Source organism: Corylus avellana, chromosome 3 (assembly GCF_965113065.1).
Source record: "Corylus avellana chromosome 3, dhCorAvel1.hap1.2, whole genome shotgun sequence".
Lineage (NCBI taxonomy): Eukaryota > Viridiplantae > Streptophyta > Magnoliopsida > Fagales > Betulaceae > Corylus > Corylus avellana.
The window spans coordinates 19,109,384-19,136,005 of NC_142492.1; the positions used below are offsets into that span (position 1 = coordinate 19,109,384).

At 36.0% G+C, this 26,622-nt stretch overlaps 1 protein-coding gene across 2 annotated transcripts; it reads left to right on the plus strand.

Moving 5' to 3' along the window:
• Window positions 1-10,896: 10,896 nt before the first annotated feature.
• RECA1 (recA DNA recombination family protein) lies at window positions 10,897-26,449 on the plus strand. 2 transcript variants are annotated; one of them, XM_059587885.2, is made up of 13 exons: window positions 10,897-11,252; window positions 13,030-13,121; window positions 13,305-13,380; window positions 18,638-18,700; window positions 18,819-18,948; window positions 19,087-19,172; window positions 19,255-19,380; window positions 19,605-19,709; window positions 19,814-19,870; window positions 20,445-20,507; window positions 20,587-20,663; window positions 24,734-24,806; window positions 25,757-26,449. In XM_059587885.2, the coding sequence occupies exons 1-13, from the start codon at window positions 11,010-11,012 to the stop codon at window positions 25,895-25,897; spliced, it is 1,332 nt and encodes a 443-aa protein (XP_059443868.2). In that variant the 5' UTR covers window positions 10,897-11,009; the 3' UTR covers window positions 25,898-26,449. The 2 variants fall into 2 exon arrangements, with proteins under 2 accessions (XP_059443868.2, XP_059443869.2); XM_059587886.2 differs by having other exon boundaries at window positions 25,790-26,449.
• Window positions 26,450-26,622: the final 173 nt, after the last annotated feature.

The following is a 26,622-nucleotide window of genomic DNA, read 5'->3' on the forward strand; positions in this document are numbered from 1 at the left end:
GAAATTGGTATGGGTATTTTTGTCGGTTCATAAATTTCATTGAGTGTAAACTGCGGCGCGCCTTTCTTTCCAGAAGTCCGTTTCACCAAAGCCTCATTTTTGAGCTTCGGCCTAAACGTGGTTTTGAGCGTTTCTATTCTGAAAAGTGCTGGGTCAATATTTTACCAAACAACCGTTTTTTCCTGAAACGGGATTCTTAGGCCTCAAAAGCTCGTTTTGGCTCTGCAACCGCAGAGCCAAACATGCTCTTAATCGAAATAATAATCAAGCCTACGCTTTCAATTCAAGCTAGATCCTAAGATTCACAATCACATTACAATAATCACATGTGAGAGAGAAATAAATTTGCAACATACATTAGGGCTCACAAATTATTGCAAATTTCACTGTGGATCTGCTCCAATTGAGGGCTCATAAGCAAGTCGCTCTCCTTTGTCGCTCAAGACTACCAAAACGATCATAGATTTACATTTCACACTAAAGAGAAAGAAAAAGAAAAAGAAAATCAAACAGAGATCATAGCATAGATAAAATGATTTGTAGAAAATTCAAGTTCAAACTAAAACGGCAAAAACAAGGATTACTAATTATAAAAGAGGTTTTAAGTAAATTTACCTTAAAAGGTAACAAAGCCAATGGAGATGATATGGCCGATAATGATTGGAGACTTAAAAATTTTATGTGAACCTAGGAAAAAAAAAAGAGTAGAATAAAACATATAAATAATACATTTATTTATGATAAGGAGACTAAAAAATGATTATTATACATGAGAATTGCTAAAGATAGTCTAATGGTAGGAAACAACCAAAAATCAAAATCCAAATAGCACAGACACAATTTGAACTCAACCACTAACAAATAATTATAAGAGAAATTAATAATAAAGAAACGCAACTGAGTAAGAGCGAATATTTAACACAAATGATTTTTTATGATTGATATTGTTTTAATACTTACATTAAAATTTCAACAAGGACAGAAAATATTCGATTTTCTAAATCAAAATCAGTCCATATCAAAATACCATAGCTCACACGGACCATGAGGACAACTCATCTACAACTAAGATATCAAACCAATGTGGGAAAGAATCAAGCCTAGCAAGGAAATTGAAGCTAATAAGTCAACATTCCAACAATTCATGAAGAAATTCACTTACAAATAGAAACAAATTGAACAAATTGCATTTATCAAGCCACACACAAGTCAATGCGCTATGACAATATAATTAAGAAATGAGTTACTTAATAGGAGTGCTTAACAAAGATAATAAAGTACATGCCATTGCAATGCAAAATGTCTATGAACATTACATTCTTTTAAACCTGCCTAGTGCATCATTGGTTATATTATTTATATATATATTTTTTTGATAAGTTCATCATTGGTTATATTAATAGGCTCAAAAACTCCATGATAGTGTACCATCACCATGACATAAACCAAAACTAAATCATATATGGCGTCAAACATATCCAAGTCAAATAAGAAGGCTATAAAATGACGGCTATGTTTGTTAAACAATTTCTCCCCCCCTCAATACTACTCACTTCCTTTTTTCAAAAAAATCAACATCAAAACATTCTCACTTTTTTTCACTTTTTATATCACAACATTCACTTTTTACTACTTTTCAAATAAAAAAATTACTACAAAACAAAACTTTTCTACTTTTCAATATCACTTTTTCACTTTTCTATACCAAACATTATTCTCATTCTTTTTCACATAAATCATGACCGGGGGAAAGGGGAGGGGGTTAACAAACAAAGCTGATGTGTCTTGTGTTGACATAGAAATCAATTATTAACAACAGAAACAAGGACCCATATGAGAAACTCAAAATCCCCAACAAAACAAATGTGAATAGAGGAATTGCCAATAAAAACAAAAGAAGCATACACCAATTCATTTAGATTGAAAACCTCCATCCCTCATAACATGCATCAGAAAAACATAATTACATGAGCAGAACAAGTCTGAAAATGATGTCCTCACGAGACCCAGATCAACAAAAACATTTCTTTCAGATAAATTTACAACAAATCACACCAATTACAACCAAATTGCTAAAAGATCCAATCTTACATACCAAAATCAAAACACATTGTGCCAAAGAAAATAGAAATAAATAAATAAAAACAGAACCAACGATTTGTGATGTTCAAAACCTTATTTGCATACCCAACAAATCAAACCCAAAACAAAATTGAAATACAAAAAGATGAAACTTGAACTCTGGAGAATAAAAAAAGTTTCACATATGTTTTATACTTAACATTATATAACACAAAACAAATCATTCTAACTAAATCATATCTAATTGTTCTTCTCCTCTATCGGCTAATCTCTTTCTCACTAAGCTTGAGCTAAACAAGGGATAACTGTGGGGAAAGAGTTGTAATTAACAACTCCACAAAGTATGGAATTGCAAAAAATTCCACCATAAACTCTAAAAAACTAATCAAGGGAATCAAAAACCCAAAGACCAAAATCAACAAGACAATAAATTACTCAAAAACAGAGGCCAAAAATTGAAATATTAAGCAAGAAAAAGCGTGAACTATGGAGAAAAAATGTAACATTTTCTTAAACACCTCGTTGATACCAATAATAATCGTCCAACAGCAAACATAACCCCCAAACCTTTATAACTCAACTCAATTTAAACTACATTGTAAATCTCCATATAAACTCTAAATTTACATCTCAAATCAGAACAATTAAAGGGTAAAAAATCCTTACCTTGTCTCGAGCTTTCTTCCTCCACACTGGTTTTCCTTTCACCCGCTACATGGTTCGCATTTTCCCTCTCTTCCAGTTCTTGAGTGCTTTTTAATTTGGTTGTATAGGAAGAAATAGTATATTTCTTGAGATAATTTTTTTTTTTTTACAATTTTCTCAGTTGTTTTGTTTGATTTTTACAAGGTCTTAGCACATTGTAGGTCTTTTGGGAGTGGGTTAATTTTTCAGTATGAAAAATACTAAGCATATTTGCAAAAATTATGTGGAATCTGAACTATGGTTTGGATTTTGTTTTTCAGCCATCTAGCTGCATTACTGTAAATGAAAAATTGTTGTCATGTCTTATTTTTTTTTCTGCAAATTGATAAATGCAAAACTTCTATTGGTTTGCCAATTTGTTACTGGATTGCTTACCCCTGTCAGACTGCTTGTCCCCATGGTTTATTACTATAATGCACTGAATTTGGTTTTTAATATAGAGGAAGATGGACTTGTGTGATGACAATTTGCGTACAAATATTCTCTTGAAAAAGTCACTTTATTAAATTTAATGAGCTAATTTTTAGAAGTTATCAAATAACAAATTATCTATATTTTTTTTTATTTTAATTAAATTTTGTTATTTATTAGTTTGAATGCCAACTACTTTAACTGGCCTGCAATAGTTGTTAAAATTAGTTAAAATTATTGAAGGTTTTTCATTGATTTGGAGAACCCGGAATGTTTGGAGAGATACTCGGAGATCTATACGACCCAGGTGAGTTTTAACTCACATATTGCTCGCCATTTATTTTCCCGTATTGCACAACTATTTTATGTACCAAAAGATACATATTTATAACTCTCACAGTATATACTTTGTTGCAGATGAACTCTAACTTTTTGTGAAAAAGTCATACTTAACAAGATAATGACATTGAGACTTGTAAAAGCATGCATGCAAAATACGGATAAGATTAATTACATTGTATAACATGGTATATCAGTATGTGCGGGATAACAATCATGGGCTTACTATACATGTTAACTTTATAGTCAAATGTGTGTATGATATATGGGCCTTGAATCCAATGATTATTTCATCACTAGCACAGCCTTAACGGGCAGTCACTACAGGATGCACATTATTAATAGCGTGGACCACCCGAGGTCGGACGTAGTCGGGCTACTAGTGTTATGGACAGTAGCGTACAATAGTCGGAATACCAGCATTGTATTATAGGTCCCTCAAGACCCTACTGAGAATGAGTAATATCTCGGGTAGACCATATTGTTGAACTATCACTGTTACTCATGATTATAAGCATGTATTATATTTATATTGCATCCATAAATAACTGTCATGCCTAAGTTGTTGCATTATTTATCAAACGGAGTTCATCAGTAAAATGGCATAGGTATTATATGCATTAATCTTCACTAAGTCTTTGGACTTATCCCTTTATTTTTCTCCCTCCATTATGCATATATTGTGCGGTTTAGCTAGCATAGAGGAGGATGCCTATAGACTAGACTTAGGTGATTGCTCAAGACTTGATTAGAGTCGTTTTTGAAGACATGGATCCGGTGTGACTGAAGTCCATATGAGATGATGGAGGAACCACACAGGTAGTTACTCAAAATTAGGCGTTAATCTTAGTATCTTAATTTTAGACATTAATATTTTGGGATGTAATTTTATGATGATCGGTGTATAACCCGTACATTGATGACCTATTTATATCATGATGCTTTATCGTTATTCTGGTGATTACATTGTGGTATTTCGTTATTACTTTCTATTCTTGTAGTTTAAAATCTTCCGTTGTATTTTCTCATTTATGACAGGTTAAGATCCCTGAGTCTTGTAACGTGAGAAATAGGGTTGGGAAACGAACCATGGAGTCAGTTACCAGTTAATTGATTTCCACGGGGCGTTACAAATGGGCACAAGGGAACACATAAGGACAGGAAAAATTGTAACGCCCTAAAAATTAATTAACTGGTAATTAACTCTACGGTTTGTCTCCTAGCCTTATTTTCCAAGGAACAAGACTCAAGGATCTCTACTCCTCGAAAAGAGGGGATACCAAGCAGCGGAAAACATTAAAATTCTATAAACATTAGTCAATAAAACCAGAGCATCTACCAAGGATCATCAAAGTGGCTGAAATCACGCTATATATATCATCTTTACAAGGGATCCATTCTATACCTTAATATGCAAGCATGCGTCAAAGCTCTTAAGTCTACAACATAACTCAAAAGTACTAGTTATCATGAGTACCCGCCTAAGCTTGCAATAAGTCCTCAAGCATCTCCTGGATCGAATCCTCCACAATAACTGGATGCTTCACGGTATCCATCTTCTGTTAAACTATCTATAACAGCATAGTTGTACATGTGGAGAAAAAATGAAAACATTACAAGGGTAAGTTCGACGACTTGGTGATTACAAATGCGCATGAAGTACCTGTCACTAAGTGGTGAACTCAGTTATTTATAAAGCACATGCAGCATTACGAGGTGACAGTTTATCATGTATGCAATATAGATATAATGTATATGTTGTAATATGAGAATCATGTCATAGTTCAACAATATGGTCTACCCAAAATATTACCCATTCTCAGCAGGGTTGGCGCTGTTCTGAGGAACCTGTAATACAATGTCGGTGCCCCAACCATTGTATGCTACCATCCACCACTAGCAGCCCGATCGAGTCTGACCTTAGGTAGCCCAGACTACTAATGATGTCCGTCCTATAATGACCAACCATTAGGCAATGGCTGTGCCGATCACAAAAACCACTGGATCCAAGGCCCACACACACTTGACCATAAGGTTAACCTGTATAGTAAGCTCAACCTGTATAGTTACCGGTGTACTATGTCATACGATGCAATTAATCTTATCCGTCTTTTACATGCATGCTTTTACAAGTCTCAATATCATTATCTTGTTAATCAACATACGTTTTCACAAAAGAGAGTTCACAGTAGTTGCAAAATGTATTTTATGAGAGTTGTAAATAAGCATGTTTGATATATATATATAATAGACATGCAATGCGAGAAAAGTAACAACAATTATCCATGTGAGCTTGTACTCATTCGGGTCATAAGGCTCCTCCATAAAATCCTCTTGAGCCTCTATAACCTCGAATACTGAGAAAAAACCTATAACTGTGTTCTAAACTCGAGCCAAGATGAACCTAGAATATAAAATAGCGGTTGTTGGGTGCTTGGCCAAAAGGGCCTTTCCTTGAACGACCCTAGTCGAGCGCGCAACCCTAGGGACAAGTGTTCGGCCATTGAGGCTCAGGTAGAACCGCATTTGGTCCAAATGCTTCCCGAGCCTTCCTCCGACTAGTCCTAAGGTTACAAAAGGGTTTCTAACACCTCTAACCAACATGATGCCTTCAAATAAAATGATTACGTCTAATGGAAAAGAACGGCTAAACAAGTTCAAATCTTAAAACTCTCTACAATAACCTACTAAGCTATTAGAAACAAGAATCAAGCTAACGACCTAATAACTTAACAAAAATTTTGATTTGCATATGTATTCCCAACAACACTTGTAAAAGAGTATAGGTGCAGCTAGTTGCAGCAAGAGACTCGAAGGACTCATCCAACCTGCATCCAACAATCCACCAACTCCAATAATATCTTTGAAGTATCAACTATGTTGCCCTTTACTTGGAGTTATGATCACAAAATCAATCTCCTAGAAGGAGCCAAACCAACCTGTGTGAGACCCTATCAGTACCCTTTCTACCAAAAGAGGAAATTGAAAGGCAAGTAAAGGACATGCTGAGATTAGGTGTTGCTAGGCCAAGCCAGAGTCCTTACTCCTTACCATCCTTTTGGTGAGAAAGGCTGATGGCAGCTAGCGTATGTGAATGGATTTCAAGACTCTCAACAAGGTGACAATAAAAGATAAGTATCTTATTGGTAGTATTGACGAATCGTTAGATGAATTGCAAGGGGCTATGATATTTTCCAAATTAGATATAAGGTCAGGATACCAGCAAATTAGGATAGATCCCAAATATATACCTAAGACTATTATTGCCTTTAGGACACATGAGGGTCACTACAAGTTTCTAGTGATGCCATTTGGTCTCACCAACGCCCCTTCCACATTCCAAATCCTTATGAATGATCCGTTTAAACCGTATTTGTGGAAATTTGTGCTGGTTTTCTTTGATGGTATCCTAGTCTATAATAAAAACTTCACAAACCACCTTAAACATTTGAAGGCAATAATGGAAGACTTAAAAACGCACCAGCTCTATGCTAAGTTGTTTAGGAGACCAAAAGTGGAGTATTTAGGACACCTAATTTCAGAAGAAGGGGTCAAAGCAAATCTAGCCAAGATCACAGCCATGACAAATTGACCCACCCCAAAAACCCCTTAAGCCTTTAGACTTGAGAGTTTTGGTTGGTCTTTTTGGCTACTATAGGAATTTTTTTATGGGTTGTGAGGAAATAGTTGCTCCTTTAACTTCCCTACTAAAATAGATTCTTTTAGTTTAGATGATAGGGCCACCGTTGCCTTTAATAGACTCAAAGAAGCTATGACCACTCCCTCAGTCTTGGGCTTGCCTGATTTCTCTAAACCTTTCCTAATTGAGTGTGATGCCTCAGGAGGAAGAATATGAGATGTTTTTATGCAGGGAGGCAAACCTTTAGCTATTGCAATCAGGGACTCAAACAGAAAAACGTGCTCCTCTCCACATATGAAAAGGAGCAACTAGCTATAGTGTTGACACTACAGAAGTGGAGGAACTATCTCCTAAGATACTAGTTTAAAGCAAAGACAGACCAACACGCATTGCAATACCTCATGGAATAGAGGATTATGACCCTCACTCAGCAGAAGTGGGTTTCTAAATTACTGGGTTTTGACTTTGAAGTGGAATACAAATGTGGAAGAGAAAATAAGACAGCTAATGCTTTATCCATAATACAAATAGAGAGTCAATCAGAATTCCCAACATAGTAGGCAATCATTCACAAAGAACGCACAGAAGAACCCCCAGCACACAATCATGCCATCAATGCAATCAACCCAACGTAGAAAATTGAATAAAAGTTATCCTAAAGACAGGATTTACTACAACAGTACCATCAAGGTGAGTTAGACCTTATAAGGTACCATTTTCAGCATGGACTCCTCTTTTACAAAGGAAGGATCCACCTCGGGTCATTGGGACCATTTTAGCAGCAGATCCTACAATAGTTTCACAGCACACCGTTGTTAGGTCATATGGGAACACATAAAATTTTTCATGGAGAAAGGAAGAGTTTTACTGGCCTAGTCTTAGAAGTGACGTTTGCGCTTTCATTCGGGAATGAGATGTCTGCCTGAGGAACAAAACATAAACCCCGCATCCTGCAGGTCTCCTACAACCCTTACCAATCCTAGCCCCAATCTGGATTGGGATTAGTATGAATTTTGTAGAAGGGTTGCCAAGCTCGATGGGTATAAATGTAATCATGGATGTGGTGGACCAATGTGATAGTCCGAATATTTACAACAAAAAGAAATGTATTGATTTGTATTAATCGCTTTTATAATACCTCTGCCTTTAAAATTGTTTAAATCTTTTTTTTTTTTTTTGAAAAACAACCAAAATATCCAATCTTTTGATTCGGGCTGAACGTTCGACCTTGGACCACATGAACGTTCGACATGCAACCCTAGAACCGTTGTATAATAGTACATTGAACGTTCAAAACATAGTACACTGAATGTTCGAGCCCATCAAAAAGAAATTTTAGCCTATTATCCACACCTAACCCTCCTATAAATATCACCCCTACAACCGTCTGACTTCATCCCTCACCCCAACATCACATCAACCCCAACCCTAGAGAGAGAAAGGTTCTAGAGAGAGAAGGAGAAGGTCCTATTGAGGGTGTCTTGCCATCTTCAAGGTAAACCTTGATAAACTAAGCTTGTTTTCATGTTATTTATATTCTGACCATATGATTTTCATATTTTTTACAATTTTTCAATGTGCCATGATAAGTTTATACAATTTTATTTTATTTTTCCTTAAAAACAAATAGGTATTCAAAATATTATAAACCAACACTTATTTTCTGAGATTATTATGTTGTTATAGTTTACTATGTTTTTATTAACCTATTAGGAGCCTAGGATGTGATTTGCTATGTTTTGGGTAAGAAATAGGAAACTTACATGCATTCTAGCACCCATCGAATGTTTGCCACTTTCTAACTGAACATTCAACATCGGGCCCAAACGTTCGAACAGTGTCCATAATAGATAATTATGGTTTTATGATGTTTTAGTAAGTTTAACTCTCAACTATGATTTTACATGTTTGAGATGGGTTCTCTAAGTGCTGTGAGTAACGTTAGAATATATTTCATAGTAGCATGAGTTCAAGATGTTCGAGGATTTGAGTGAGCGGAAGAGGTAAGTAAATAATTACAATTACTTTCAATAAAAACGTGTGATATGTTAGCTGACTGAGCAAACGTATGATATGAGCCTATTACTTCTTATGGAAATGGGAAAATGTTTAATTAAATATATAATGATTTGCATCGTATGAAATAGTACACCGATACTTGTGGTATAATGGCTATGGGCTTATTATATGAGCTTGATTATATGGTAAAAAAAGTAATGATGTTTATATGGGTCTTGGATCCAATGATTGTTCATGATTGGCGCAACTATGTTTGATTAATATATCATGTATTATATATATAATGCATTACCATAATACTCTTTTTATTCAATGAATGACTTCATTTATATTACTACTTATGATTTACAAATTTTTGCTAAATAACTTAGTTCACTACATAATAACTTATGCACTATTTGTTTTATTTACTAGGTCGTGAACTTATGCTTGTATCTTTTCACCTGTAAAACATGTGTTGTTTTGTAGGTTGACTACCTTTGGATATCGGATTCAAGAAGGACCCCAAGGCAATTGCAACCGTTTAGAGTAATGATAGAGATCTAGTTAATGCTTGAGGACTTATTGTAGGATTTTTGCCCACTGCTCATGGTAATTAGTACATATGGGTAATATAGCAAACTTAGATTTTTAAGACATGTTTGTGTATTAATGTTTAGTTTAAACATTTTTTATAGTGATGACATGTACAGTATAATTTCAATTAATGTGATGATTTTTAGTAGATGCTCTGGATGTAATGATTAATATTGATAGAAATATCATATGTTTATGTGCTTATTATTATCTTTTGAGGAGTAGATGATCCATTGGTCTTAATATTTAGGAGAATTAGACAAGAGGAATACTAAGGAGTTAATTACCAATTAGTTAATTTCTCGGAGCATTATAGGATCCCCGAAGTAGATGGTGGTTTTTTGGTGGATTGCTTACTAATAGGTTGGATCAGATGTTAACATGTGGAGGCACTCAACTCATTATTCTACTAGGTAACCGTATCCGCATCATGCAATTACTAGCCGCTATTTGCAGAGTTGCTGTGTTTATTGAATACAGTTATTAACTGCTAGTTGGATATCAAGAAATGAAGCTTTTGGACATATTTTAGTTTTTTTTGGGCATTCTTTATGTTTCTATTATGGTCTATTTTAAACAATTTTGAATATGTTTTGGGCATGTTTTAGTGTTTTTTTAAGTCCTAGTGTTTTAGATGAAATCCATATCTTGATTCCACATTCTAGCTTAAAAATAACAAAGAAAATACAAATATAAAAATTACAAAGTGTGGTTGGTGAATTTGTTTATATATATAAAGGTATGCAAATGCAGTTATTTGCAGTTAATAACCCCATTGCGTACCCTAAAACTGTTATCTGTAACGTATATGTAGTTAGTGATTTAACGTATATGTAGTTAATGATTTTTGTCAACCTGTATATGCACTTAGTAGTAGTTAGTTGTGATTAATAACTGTTAGCATGTAGAGCACTACGAAAATTTATGTGTATTTTTTTTTATTAAAAAAAATTTATCATTTTTGCATTTTTGTCGACCTTATAGAGCATTGAAAATTTTTGAAATTTTAGAGAATATCATCGGAATATATATATATATATATATATATATATATATATATATATTGAGTGATAATTTGAATTGATTGACCTAAACTTTTCCGAGAGTGATTTGGTCCATAACTCATCATGTCCTAAAAAAAAACAAACGTATATGCACCGGACTACAGAAGAGGACATATCCGCAGGAGCAACATAGAGTTGAAGTTGTAGCCAGCAACAGAGCTGCAGTGAGGATAATGGATTTGATTTTCCCTCAAAATCTAAAAGCCAGCACCCTCTCCTCAAAAGCATGCTCTTGGCCATCATCGTCGTCGTCGTCACGCCTCTTCTTTCCTTGTCCTCTGAGGAGCTTCAAATGTTGGCCTTCACGCATCCTAACCCCTGCTTCCAAGCTTAAGCAAGTCAGAATTCGTAGCGAGTTCGAAGGCAAAGTAAATGGCGCTCTCTCCGCCGATTTCGACCCCCGCTTCCTCGACCGGGTATGCTCCACTTTCCATTTCTTCTTCACCTCCGCTTTGCAATTATATCTCATTCATATCATGCACGCATATGGGTATTCTTCCATCGAAGCTTTTCATTTACTCGGACCCAGCTTTTGTTTTTCCCTATCCTTCTCATTTTTGCCTCCTGAAAGGCACTACTGAGAGGCTTACCGGCTTTTGTTTTGATTTGGAGGTGAAAAGTTGCAATTTTTACCACTTCTCGTTTTGCATTTTTGTGCAAGTTAAATTTTTTTTATACCCCATTTCAGTAATAAACCAGAGAGATGTGTTTATGTTCTCCATTGTGTCTGCAGGCATGCATCTCTGTGGTGTGTGCCTTTGTGTGTGAGTGGGTAAACACCTACTTTAATCTTTCTGTTTATGTTCAATGACTTATTTTGAATCAATAATTTATCCAGCTAATTATTCAATTGTATCACATCCAATTGTCTTGTGAGATTTATGATATTGTAAGAGAATGCATTGAATTGATTTTTTAGTTACTGGTTTGTGCATGTCCCCAATGGCCCATATGATAATGATCTTCTTCACATCTTATCCTCGCATAACATGGAAGGAGGTTTCTATAATGGCGTCTAGTCCTTGCATGCTTTACTTTCTGTCTTCTAGTTTTCAACTATCCCAAAGTGCCTGAATCTTGATCTTCTGACGTTCAAGACTTGTATTAGTACGCGTGTAAAACTCTTGGATGCTACTGCTCAACACTTGGATGTATTGTTCATATTCTAGTCTGTCCAAAATTGGTGTTTGTGAACCCTTCGCAATGATCTGATTGCTGCAGACTGTTTGAGGACTGACTCAAGACATAAACTATTTATTAGAAGAAACTATTTGTTAGAAGGGATATTGGTCCTTGGCATGTTTGTTATTAGATGGATGTAATATGGGTTACATGAGTAGGCGCTGAAGCATGCATTATGGGGGAACTGTCAAGGCCCTCTATGCACATACCGTTACAAATTCACAATGCTACTTGGACCCTTCACTTTGCCTTGCTTTATCAGAACTAACACGACATTACAATGAGGGCGTGGCTAGTAGACTCTAGAAAATGGTGGGAAACCTTTTGAGAACAAGTGAATCCAACACTTATGGAAGTACCTGCATTCAAAGTCCGTACTCTAGTCTCTGTAATAAAGTACTACCATATAGAAGTTATAATATGTTTATGGCCCATATTTGAGATTCTTATGCTCTGCTTTTGGGGATTTTGAATTTATTCATCTATTTACTTATTTTGGTTTATGTTTTATGATGGGATGTGTTTTGTTAAATCACCACTCATCCCAAAAGTTTAAGCGGATAGAAAATGATATATTTAATCATTTAATTAATATTTTAACACTTCCACTCACATGTGGGCCCAAATTCCTCCATAAGTGAGGTCCAACATGTGCAATATTTAACTAAATTGATTAAAAAAAATTGTGGAATTGGGGTTTGGGCTCAAAACCTTTGTTTTGATACAATGTTTTTTCTTTCATAAGTAATTCAATCTTATTAGAAATTGCAGAGATACTATGTTAAATCACTACTTATCCCCAAAATAGTAAGGCGATAGAAATTGTATATTTAATTATTTAATTAATGCTTTAACATGTTCTCATTTAAGTTTCTGTCTTTGCCATTTGCTTTTACAAATGTAGTTGAGGAGTTTGACCATGACCCTTGCATTATTTTTAGGATGCTAAACAGCGTTATGGTTGACCACGTTACAGATAGATTAGATCTAATATTGTTACTTCTTATTCAGCAAAAAGCACTGGAAGCAGCAATGAACGATATCAATAGCTCATTCGGAAAAGGAAGTGTTACGAGATTAGGCAGTGCTGGTGGTGCTTTGGTGTATGTGTTCTCTTTCATTAAAATAAAATTTTATAACTCCTCTTTGGCACTTTTTTTTTTTTTTTTCCTTTTTCTTTTTTAATGTGTTAAACTTCTGGAAGCTGCATCATGGGGCATTCACCAGGCCCGCTTGTGGCATTTTGACTAGAGCATAGATTTTGTTACATTTTTTGTGCATTGCAGTGAAACTTTTCCCAGTGGCTGTATGACGTTAGACTTTGCCTTAGGTGGTGGCCTTCCCAAAGGAAGAATCGTAGAGGTATTACCTCTTTTTGTCTTCATGCTTCTCCTTTACTTTGGTGTTTTTGGTTACATTTTCATGAGTCAAACATGCTTTGGTTCCACTGAGAATCTGAATTAACTTCTCGTCTGTAGATAGTTATTTGATTTGTTTGATACAATGTCCTGTATGCCGGTTGAAGAGGGTGGTGAGATAAACCGTTCTACTGCAATAGTTTGCTTGATGGCATTGTATGACAGGATCTCAAAAAGTTGATTTTGCACATGGATAAAGAAGGTGCAGTTCTGTAAATGGAATCGTGCATTGGCATCTCACTTGAAAAACCATACAACCGTTAAAAGAGAACTCAAAATTAAGTATAATAAGCTACTTTTTTTATTTGGTTAGGTAGATCTATTATATTAAACTCTTATATATTCTTCATGTATGTATTTATAATAGCCGTCATACTCTAAATATGGCTTCCTAGGTAAGCAGTGGATATTCTAAAGCTCACTTAGGAAGGCTTTGAGACAGGCAACAGATTTTTATTAAAATACTAAAATTCATAGACTCACTTTCTAGATTGGGTTGTAGTCTATGTTCATTCTTCCTCCTTTTCGAATCTTTTAAACCTTGTAATCTTTTTAGATTTTTGATACCTTTAGTGTGGTTGTCTCTCTTGTATACATTTCATGTATGAGGGGCTGTGCCAATTTTTATTTTCAATAAAATCATGTAACACAAGTTTATTCTTTTGCTCTTTAGAGTGTAGGTCTTAACACCAAATACATTTAGTCTTATTAGGGTTCTTAGATCACCATAAGGTTTCCTAGACAGATCTGGTCTTGGGCCAAAAAGATAGGTTTTTAAGGTCTCAAGGTTCAATTAGTGTGTTTGTGTGTGTGCGCTATAATTCCAGCAACGTGTTAGTGAAGATTATTTCGCTTGGTTTGGATCATTCTAGAGTCAAATTATTGCAAAATATCTTTCTGAAAAAGGCACTACAGTTACCTTTCTTGGTGATTGTAGTTCTGCAGCAACCTAATCTTAATGTATGGTCTCTACAATACAGTGCAACACACTCAATCACTCATACAAAATGTTATGCTAATGTCAAACACTCAGGAAAATCATGCAATCATGCTGTACAAACCATAATCATGTCGTTTAAGAGAAGAAATCAAATCCAACTTGCTTCCTTTAGTGCTGGCAGCATGGATAGGAAGCTCAAATGTCAATTTTAATTCAATTATTAATGCATTAATAGTTTTTTTTTTGTTATGATTCTCACAATCACAAAACTAAACATCAAGGATAAGGCTCATTAGGCTAATACTTACGCAAAATCCGGCCATGAATTAGGAGAAAATGAAAAGAAAAAAAATGTGTTCCTTGGGCAGCAACACTGTTCTGTGCAGAAATCAGTTTCATGCACTGATTTTGCAAGATTTAGGACATAGGGATTAAGAAAAACACAAAAGGGAAAATTTTATAAGGTTTGATGAAAAGAAACTCTCAAACACTGGAAGGAATCATTGAAAATACTTACAAAATACTTGATTAAAAGCTGGACAGCAAGTGGTAGCTTCTAGGAGACAGTTTTAAGGCTTAACTTACCACTAATTTCGTTGCAGCTTTGGGGGATTTTGTTTATAGACTTTTAGGTTTTGCTGGTTTTGCTTGAAGAGAGAGATGCTTTTTCTTTTTTTCTTTTCTTCTTGTTAGAAGAGTTATTAGGATTTGTGGGTATTTTGGTAATTATATTTCTCAAAACCTATATAATAAGATGTGTGACGTAGGTTACGTAACAGTAACGAGCCTCCACCTTCTCTCTGGATCTTTCATGCAAACTACAACATGGTATCAGAGTGTGTTTATGATCTTGGTCTAAACCCCACGTTTGCAGTCTTGGTTTTTCTTCCTTGTGATTGACGTGTTGGTGTTTTATAGTCCTAGTGGTAGCCCACACGGGCAATGCCTTGATAAAGCTTTAAAAGAGTTGTTCTTGGTGACCAGAAAGTCTCCTACAAAAGAAAAGAAAAGAATCCACTGTTTTCAGCTTAGCCCAACCCCCAACCAATATACTTAGGATGTTGGTTTTGGCTGATCGACAGTTTTGGTGGCAATTCTCGGTCGTATATCGGTGCTTTTGTGGTGTCTCTTTGTAGTTTTGGTGGTTGGCGGCATTCTTTGTGGTGCTTGGTAGCTATTCCAGTGAAGTTTGGCGATTATCAATTGTTCTCGTGGTTCCAACGACTTTTATGGTGTTTCATGGTGGTTTTGTTTTTTTTTTTTTTTTTTTTGATAAGTAACGATATATTTATCAAAGGCGCAGAGGGGCGCAACCCTAGTACACCGGGAGTATACAAGAGAGCGACTAAGAAGAAGAAAGAGAGGAAGAAAATCTAATAAGAAAATCTTGGAAGCTGATCACTATAGGCGCAAGCCAACCAGCAGTCCAAGTGAAGAGGGTGTACAAGAAAAAGTTAATAAGCTCCTCTAAATTCCTGGCCGAGTCCTCAAAATTTCTTGCGTTTCTCTCGTTCCAAATGCACCACATGAGGCAAAGAGGGACCATCTTCCACACAACGGCGCTACTAGTTTTACCACCCTTCCACCAAGAATCGAACATCTCCTTAACGCTGCCCGGCATAACCCAACACAAGCCAAACCGAGTGAAAATGGCGTTCCATAAGGTGCGCGCCACCCCACAGTGTAGAAAGAGATGGTCAATGGACTCCCCATTTGATTCACACATGCAACAACGGTTTATCGCCACAATACCCCTTTTCCGAACATTGTCCAAAGTAAGAATTTTTCCAAGCGCGGCCGTCCAAGCAAAAAAAGCCACTTTCGAAGGGGCCTTGGTGCGCCAAATACTTTTCCAAGGGAAAGGAGTGAGGTCTTTTGGTTTTGTTTTCTCTGGCAACGTACGTATGTGGTGTTCTTCAGTGAACGACGGTCTGGTGTTGCCATCGAATCCTTCGCTGGAAATAGTGGCCAGCGGCATCTCTAGTAGTAAGGAAGACCTTGTTTGGTTGTTGTCAGCAGCTCTCCCTATCCTGGATAAGGATAGCCGTGTTCTCGGTTTATTTACTATCATAGCCGGTTTTGTATCCTTTTGGCCAGTTAATCAACTCTTTATCCGGTTCAATATCTTTTCTCCTACAGAGTATTTCTAGTCCGGTTCAATGTAGTTTAAGACCAGTTCAACCCCTTTCTCGTTCGGTTCAGTGTCTTCTTCGACTGGTTCAGTACATTCTTTGGCCAGTTCTTGCTATATTTTGATAGGTTCAAATAGTTTTGCAGCTGGTTCAATTGTTTTTCGGCCTATTCAAGTGGTTTCTTAATCGGCTCATGTGGTTTATCGCTTGACTGGGCTTCATGGAGCCACCATCGGGTTTGTTGCTCAGGGGGATTACTAAAATATTGTTTACAAGTTGTCATTGTAGTTGGTTGACCATTGTTGGTTGTATTGATGATCAGTCCAACATTGTTGTTGGTTGTATTGATCATCAATCAAACGTTGTTGTTGGTTGGCTATTATTGGTAGTATTGATCATCAATCGTGATCATTGTTGGTTGTGGGTGGTATTGATCAATAGAATCATGATCGTTGTAGTTGGTTGTCGAGATCTCACCAGCTTTGGTGTTTTGCGGTGGGTTCTGACCAATTCTTGGTGTTTTACAGTGAGATTCGACTGACCTCGGCGTTTTACTACGAGATCTGATCAAATCTTGGTGTTTTGTGGCAAGATCTGATAAACCTTGGTGTTTTGCAGTGGTTTTCGACCCGTTATTGGTGTTTTTCTGCGAGATTTGACTAGCCTTAGTATTTTGTAGTGAGATTTGATCGTCCGTTGTAGTCTTTCAGCGAGTTTTCGATTGGCGTTGAAGCTTTTGGCGGGTTTTTGTTCGCTGTTGGTTTTTGGTGAAATTTCAGCTTTATTTTTGGTTTAGCGCATTTTCTTATTCGTGTTTTTATTTTATAAGTTTGTCTTTATATTGTTTGCTCCAGCCTGTTCTAGCTTGAGGGAGAGTATTAGAGTATGTTTTTTTGTTTCCTTGTTTCTTCCAAGTAGGGCTTATTTGATATATATGCTCCAACTTGAGGGGGAGTTTTAAAAGAGTTATTAGGGTTTACGGATATTTTGGTCATTGATGTATTTCTCAAAACCTATTTAATAAGATATGTGAGGTAGGCTATGTAATAGTAATGAGCATCCACGTTCTCTCTAAACCTTTCATGCAAACTACAACACGCCTAAACTGACGTGAGGCTTTGGGGGCTAAAATAAGCAGCTGTTTTTGGGTTTTAATTGAGATGTACAAGCTGGTAGTGTAGGTAAACTGATGGTTGCATGGGAATTTAGGGTTTTAGGGTTTTAGGGCAGCTAGGGTTTTAGTGCAACTATAAAAGTCACAAGACTACTTTCCTTACTACCACACAACATTTACAGAAAACTAAAGCAGCAACAATTTAATAAAATTACCCTGGGGGGGGGGGGTTGTGGGTCTAGGATGTTACTTGAAGATTGGTATGTTTTATGAAGAAGGTCCATACAATCCATCTCATGTTTTTATAGTTCAAGTTCTGGACAGCGTCATGCATCTATTCAGCATTGGTTATTTATAACATTTTCACAATTTATAAGATAGGTCAATACATCTTCACTTTCCAGTTTTGTTATATTGGAGCATGTGCCTTAGTGTTATTGGATTTATGCACACAAATAGAACACAACTCAATGAAGACCTGTAGAATTCAAGCATCAGCAGATTATATGAATGATGCTTGAATTTGGTAAATGCGTCTAAATTTGGTACTAAATGCAATAAAAATGGGAAATTAAACAGTTTTGCATTTTTCTCTAAAATATCCTTAAAGTTATTAATAAATAAAATTTAAAAATATATAAAAATAGTCATTGAAAAAAAAGAAAAATTAAGGAGGATAATAAGGAAAGGGCCACCCCTTTTCGGTGTTTTTAGTTTTTTTTGGTTGTTTAATTTTTTCAAATGGTTATTTTTTAATAAATTTAAATTTAAGGGTATTTTAGGGAGAAAAATGTAAAAGTGTCTAATTTGACACGTGGTGGTAGTATGAGAGGCCCTAATGCTAATTTTTAAAATTTGGAGGTGTAAGTGCAAAATGGGTACACTGCTGTCATGTTTTGCAGTGGATCTTTGATGAGCTTTCTTACTCTAAAGAACTTCTCTAGCATTTTTCTTATCAGTTTGGGTAACTTATGCGACAGAAAAGGCTGATATAATCTTCCATATTTCATTCCAGATATTTGGGCCAGAAAGTAGCGGAAAAACCACCTTGGCACTCCACGCAATTGCAGAAGTGCAGGTCTTTTTTCTTTCGTGGCTTCACTTCTGAATTTTTATTTCCTTGGTTATAAGGAGACACTTCTTGTTAAATGTCATTTGTAATGAGGCCAGCATGAAGCTTTTCAATGAATATGCAGAAGCTGGGAGGCAATGCAATGCTTGTTGATGCAGAGCATGCTTTTGATCCAACATATTCTAAAGCATTGGGAGTGGACGTAGAAAATTTGATAGTCTGCCAACCTGATCATGGCGAGATGGCACTTGAGAGTAATATATTTTTCTGTCTATGTGGTTGTTTGAAAATTGTTGTGAAGAGTCTGGCACTATTCAATATGGAACTATGATGCTTATGAAATTCTTTACACTTGTGCTTGATACATATTGATTTTGAGTTCATCATCACAGTTGCAGATCGTATGTGCAGATCTGGTGCCATAGATCTTATCTGTGTTGATTCTGTCTCAGCTCTCACTCCACGGGCTGAGATTGAAGTAAGCTATCTTCTCTTTGTGGCTCTTTTAGATTTTGAATTGATAAGGTTGCCCATGTCTGACTTACGTTTTCATTATATAGGGTGAGATTGGGATGCAGCAAATGGGTTTGCAAGCACGCCTTATGAGCCAAGCTCTGCGTAAGATGTCAGGGAATGCCTCGAAAGCTGGTTGTACTTTGATTTTTTTGAATCAAATAAGATATAAGGTACTTTTGATTTATTAGTTATAAGTTTACTGTTTCAGTAGACTACTCTTTGGATGATTGCAGATATTTTTCATTTGTAGGGTCTAACTCCATTTGATAGAACTGAGTCTAGTTCTTGCGTGTATATTTGAATATTAATTTTTACTGCACCTTTTGTTTTCTGTGACAATTTTCTCATGTCCAACTGCAGAGACTAATATTATCGTTATTGTGGGTTTTGTAAGATTGGTGTATATTATGGGAACCCAGAAGTGACTAGTGGAGGAATTGCATTAAAGTTCTTTGCATCTCTTCGGCTTGAGATACGTTCTACCGGGAAGATAAAGTCTGTAAGTACAGTAGCTGTTTAAATCACTACTATATTTAGGGAGATCATTTCATCGAACTTTATATGTAAGGAACCTTCATCATGCATCCCTCTTTATTGCTATAGGTCAAAGGAGATGAAGACATTGGGCTTCGGGTTCGTGTAAGAGTACAAAAGAGCAAGGTAAATTAGATTGGCGTCAAGATTGTGTGAGGATCATATTCCACTAATATGTTCACTTGATATATAAGATTTTATTTTTGCCATTAACATAAAGATAACGAATTTCTTTTCCACTTTTTATTAATTATTTATCATTTCTTGAAGTTCTTTAAATTGAATTAACACCAGTCTCACTGAAAATATCTATAATGTGACATTCAATTTCAGTATTCAAATTTTTATATAATCATTTTCACTAGATTGCTTTAGAATACCTTGTTGAAGCCAGGGTTTGCCAAGCAAAGCTATTGCTCTCTTGTAAGTTGCAACATCATTTATAGATGTAATCTAAACTTCTCGCGCATTTTTAATTTAATGAGTACTTCTTTTAGGATACTTGACTATGTCCTTGAAGGCGGATTAAGTTAGTTTGTTACAATTGCTACTTCACAAACTTTGCCAACATTTTAGTTGATGTTATTTAATTAACTTAGTTGTAATTGTCATCTTAATTTATTTGATCTGCCACCATTTTGTGCTTTTGATTTATGTCTGCATATGTACAGAAAGATTTCATTTCAACTTATTGTCATAGGTGTCAAGGCCATACAAGCAAGCTGAATTTGAAATTATGTTTGGAGAGGGAGTGAGCAAATTGGTCAGTGAATGCAACAGAAAAGCTTGTTCCCCCCAAAAGGTGCAAATTGCACTCTTCTTGACATTGCTTTCTCTTGCAGGGTTGCATTTTAGACTGTGCTGAGATGATGGATATTGTGGTAAAGAAGGGCTCTTGGTATAGCTATGGGGATCACAGGTTCGTCTCTGGCTTCTCTTTGCAGCTCGTAGTGTTCATTTCTCTCTATCCTCTTTTTCTATAGTTCCTTTTTAATCTTGAAAGTAAAATTTACGAGAGTTGATATCCTCAAATCATCATTTATGCATCTGATTTCTTGCACGGCTGTGCGGATTCACTATTCATAAATCATATTTTACACTTGAGGAAATTATATCTAGTCCATCATTCAGTCAATGTTTTGTCGGAAGTCAATTTAGTGGGCCATGAGTTCGGTCATCAAAAACCCATGCTTGGTACTTATATTACCAGTACTGGATGCTACCAAAGTATGATTATGAATTATTAGTAACAATTTGTTGTCTATCTACTTTCAGTATGCATTAGGGGTAGGGTTGCTTAGTAGTATCTGTAATTAAACTAAACATTGTATTTTGTTTTTAAGTTAATCAAGCAAATCTCATTAAAAAGCGTAAGGCATCCCTAAGTACACAGGAAGTATACAAAATGAACACCAAAAAGAAAAAATAGAACAGAAAAAACAGAAAACAAGCCGCTTGCGGAAACCCAAAGCACCGCAACAACAACAAGCCACCCATAGAGGATTACAACATCATATTGAGAGAACCTCTTGCCTCACCTCTAACATCAAAGTCAATAGAGCACTCAAAGTTTTTAAGCTCCTTCCTCCCTTTCGACTTAGAAACATAGGCCACAACCTCATGACATTGTCCCTCGTCAAGGACTGTGAAAAGATCCTGAAGCCTTTTCTCATTACCTCGACAGGAGATCCCCAATAAGGGATATATCTCCATCGCACTTTGCACAACCTTAGAGAAGCCGACATCCCCACCTTTCCATTCTCTCCAACACCAGCCCCATCCAGATCATCCCCTTTTGAAGATTCACCCACCTCTAAGACAGTTAGAGGGGGAACAACCACCGGCATCAACGGGTGTTGAGAAAGGGGGGGGGGGGGGGGGGGGCAACAAAAGACACCCTCATAGAATGGAGAGGGTATATAGAAGACATACCTGGAAAAAACTGGGGGAAGCACCGAGATGCCATCGATAACACTGGCCTTGGCAGGAACAAAGGAAGAGCTTTGGCATTACTAGACCTCGCCGAAACATACCCATCCGATGAGACTAAAGGAAAAGAAAGTGAGGAAAAGATCTTAGACAGCCACTCACCCTCAAGAAGGCTAACATCCAGCTCCAAAGCCCTTCTGGCTTCGGACTTGCGATTATAAAACTTCAGAGGCTTAGCCAATTTTTAGGTATAATGCCTTACTGCCCCATGATAGTACTCCTTTCCCTTGAAGGAGTATTTTGCTGAATAAGGCTCCCTTCATAGAATGGAGAGGGTATATGGAAGACATACCAGGAAAAAACTTGGGGAAGCACCAAGATGCCATCGATAACAGCGGCCTTGGTGGGAACAAAGGAAGAGCTTCAGCATCACTAGACCTCGCCGAAACATACCCATCCGACGAGACCAAAGGCAAAGAAAGCGAGGCAAAGATCTTAGACAACCACTCACCCTCAAGAAGGCTAACATCCAGCTTCGAAGCCCTCCTGGCCTTGGACTTGTGATTATAAAACTTCAAAGGCTTAGCCAATTTCTGGGTATAATGCCTTACTGCACAATGATAGTATTTATTTCCCTTGGAGGAGTATTTGGCTGAATAAGGCTCCCTTGGGAGTGGTTTTCTTTGCTTGAACAATCGCTTTAGGGAAAATCCTCATTGTGAATAATTTAAGGAAACAATGTATAACAATGGTAGATTAGTGTTGCATGTGTAAAAAGAGTGGGAAAACCGTGATCTATCTTTTCCTCCATTTTGATATAGCTAGTGCCGTAAGGAACCCTATTTTCGGTCTTTTTGGGTTAGAGTTAATCATGCCTCAACGAGTGGTGGATCTCTTGGCTTGTTGGAGAAGGCAGTTTGGTAGACATCATAGTATAGCAGTGTGGAAGATGATTGCCTTCCTTAATGTGGTTTATTTGGAAAGAACAAAATGATATAAGTTTTGAATATTGTGAGAATACGGTGATGGAATTAACTGCGTTTTTCTTCAAAACCCTTTATCATTAAATGGTTGCCTATAATTGTTTTCATTTTTTTAGTTCTCATAATTTTCTGTCTTTTATCTTTTTCTTATTAGGTGTCTCTCTTGTATACTTTCTATATACTTGAGTTGTGCCCCTTTGCATTTTAATGAAATTTGATTACTTATTAAAACGAAGGATTTGGAAGACAATTTTACTTTTAGGAAATTCAGGGTTTCCCAATATGGAAAGTTTCTATTTCAAGAAACTTACTATTTTGGGAATTGGCTGTAGGGCCTGAATTGAGCCTGTAAAATGGGTTCTGAGAGTTGGGTGTCAGAACCAGAAAATTCTAAAATTGGTCCTAATGAGTGTATGTTCTCAAATTTTGTTTAAAAGGCCCATTAAAGAAAAACAAATTCTTGAGACTTTCATGAGAAAAAATTAAATGCTAGGGTCTGAGCAGATTATTGCTCCTGAAAATTGTGTGCAAGTGAAAGACCATAGGGTGGACATGGGATATTTAAGGCTAGGGTTTCCGTTATTTTATTTTTCCCTAATTAGTCTATCTAATGAAAAAGGCCTATTTGGCAGTAATTGGCTTCTTTTTATATTTTTCTTTTGTTTTTTTTTTAAGGGGCGGTTGCGGTTTTCTTGAATGAACATATTTTCTTTTTTTTTTTTTGAAAATAAAGTTATTTAATTGAAAAAATATTATTTTTTTCCTTTGATGGGCCTTTTAAATAAAATTTGAGAACATACATTCTTTAGGAACAATTTCAGAATTTTCTGATACTAATGACTAGCTTAGGCCTAACTCTCACAACGAACTATACAAGCCCTTCTCAGGCCCATTCCGAAAATAGTAAGTTTCCTGAAATAAAAAATTTCCAAATTGGGAAACCCCGAATTTCCTAAGAGGAAAATTTTCTACCAGTCGTAAGCTACCACTAAACCTATTAATAACAATCATGATATGCCATCAACAAATCGCAAGTTTATTTTGGCGGTAAGCACCATGATCATACATCGGCTTAAGGTGTTGTAATTCTCACCAATCAATTGTTGAGAAACAAGCACCAAACCTGAGCTATCACCATTATGTAAGAAGAAAGGGGTCTAAGTATTATCAGTGAGGAAATTGAAGGAAGAAGAAGAATAAACAAATGGAATGGCTTCAGGAACGAAAGGAATTGAGGATGTTGTCATTGATGAACTTTCACCAAATAGTGAAGAGCTTTGATATATCAAATCTAGTGTAAACAAGATGAAGTTGGGAGAAAATCAACGTATTCTCATTAGAATGAATGAATGAACATCAGTTACATTATATACTCTATTACAATACAGTGAACATAGAGTAGGTTGAAATACACACACTGTTAGCTAAGTTTCATAATAAACTTAACTACTTAACTACAATAACAACTTCAGTCCACGTCACTTTGTACAGTCAGCATCATAATTAGGTAGCAGTTGTGATCTGCTGTTACCCACGGGGTCTAGGTGAGGGGTGTTACATGCCATTTGCAAAAATTGAGTCACTATAACACAGACAAAGCATGTAGCCAAAGAGTTCCCCTTTGTCTCATCAATTCAGTTGCAAAGTGTTTTTTATCAACTAAAGAAGCACCATTGGAGTGCTAATATCCCAGACTGGTGGTTTTTAGCTCCATTTCAATTGTTCGTTTGGTATTAATTGGTTGCCATCTGTCATTTACATGTCTAAATAACTTGATTTATTGAAATCTAAAGTATAACCCATTTTAGTTGCCACTTTATTTAATATCCGAATATTTTATTTTAGCTTTGAGACAGCTCTATGATCTCCTATTATGTACAATTTTTTTATTTTTTTATTTTTTGGGTTCTGTTTTGTTTTCACTAATCTCCTTTTTGAGCAAAAGTTGCTTTTTCGTGGTAGCACCTCTGGATTTTCGTAAAGCTACAAAACATTAGGATTTTGGTGAATAGCTGCATATGATTGGACTTCAGCCTTAATTTCCCCCTAATACTCTCTTGTTCTCTGGTGTTCAAAGGTTGGGACAGGGAAGAGACAGAGCATTGCAGTACTTGAAAGAGAACCCTATTATTCATGATGAAATAGAAAAGGTTTGGATGCATAGCCTTTTAATGCTCTTGGTTGAATCTCATTCATTATTCTTTATCTTTATATCGAGCAATAAATCTTCTGTTTTAATGCCTAGTTGGTAGTGGCCTGTCCCACTTGTCTGGTGTATACCCTTCTATCTAAGAATGTCATAATATGATTATGATTTACCCTACTTCACTCAACTTAATGAAGCCCTTTTCCAATTAGATTATGTTGAAAATGGGCTTTAGTCAATTATTTTGTCTTAAGCATCATACACTTTTAAAATCATTATTACAGCTCTATTCTTGTGACCATTTATTGTGACGCATTATAAGTGCACATAATGTGAAACCCTGGTTACCAATCAGTTTGATGTTTGCAGTACTGAGGAATAATGATTGTTGAAGAAATCATTAATATTGATTATCTATATGACTCTGAAGCCTGAGTATACTTGAAGAGTTTAACTTGGATAAAAAAAAAAAAGGTCACAATGTTCTTTTTATTTTTATTTTATTTATATATGTGTGATATGTACTTATTTTATTGGGGTTAATATTAAATACCTTGTTCTGATTGATAAACTGAATTAACAGAAAATAAGAGGGAGTATTCTACAATTATTTTAAATTTTAAAGTTGAAAATGCGTTTGCCCATGAAAATTTCATCGAGCGTCTTTCTTATTCAATGGACTAACTTATGTCTGGCTACTAATATATTATAATTCTACAATAAGAATCAGAATGCATGTTATGTATTATTAGTTAAGCACCTATGATCAAATCAATAATTAGAAATAACAGTAGTAGTGATGGTGATGATGATGATGATTACTGTGTGTGCGCACACGTGCACATGCATCTTTATCCTTAAGAGAAAAGGATAGAGACACTCTTCTTGAAATATTGAGAATTTGCAATCTCCATTTTGCCTTTTTATTGAATTTTATGTGCTGTATTTGCATAGACTTTGAAAATCAAAGTGAAAATGCATTTGCAGATTGTTAGGTCGAAAATGGCGGATGGAACTGGACATGTAACTTCTCCACTTTCAAGGGACTTGTTATTACCACATCAAGATGAAGAGACCTATGAGGAGATACAATGAGGATGAGCAAATACTGCTAATGATTGATGTTTTTCTACACCAGATGAGGGAAGGGGTAGTGGTCGAAGTCAAATGCTCAATCAATTGCTTGCTCATCATGTGCGTTGAGTGTGAGGCCACTAAGGTTTAACGAGTAGACATCATTGCCCGGACATCCACTCAGCAGGGGTGAAAATACAAAATACTCTGATTCTGGTGGAAATTGAAATTGGAATCTCTAATGGTATATTATGGTGAAAGAAGATAGAAAATGGCGGGTTTTTGCGGATGCCCGCCGTTATTACTTTTGTTTTTTTGCTGGGGTGATTGGGTGTTGTATTTTCAATATTCCAACAGTTGAAGATAACCTAATTATTCCCATTGCATTTAGTAAGGTGTTCAAAGTTTTTCTTATTTCACAAGATACAGGGTCCAGAATTATGCTCTACATTTAAGTTGCTACCATTACCAACATGCTGTTAAACAAAAGAGTGGATTTATGTATAAAACGGAAAGAAAAATAACGATTTCTTTTTCTTCGATAACTGTGGTATCGGATCCCCGGGACACCGTGCCCTCTTTCACACGTCCTGGGTTTAGTTTGGATTTTCGCCTGTAATTGTGGCCTCAATAGATTGTTTGTATTCAAGGCGGTCAAATCTTTAGACTTGATGCTACATGAGGCATCAGGACTACTCCTTGGGGTTGACAATTAATTATTAACTGAGCTTAGTATGCCCCGACAA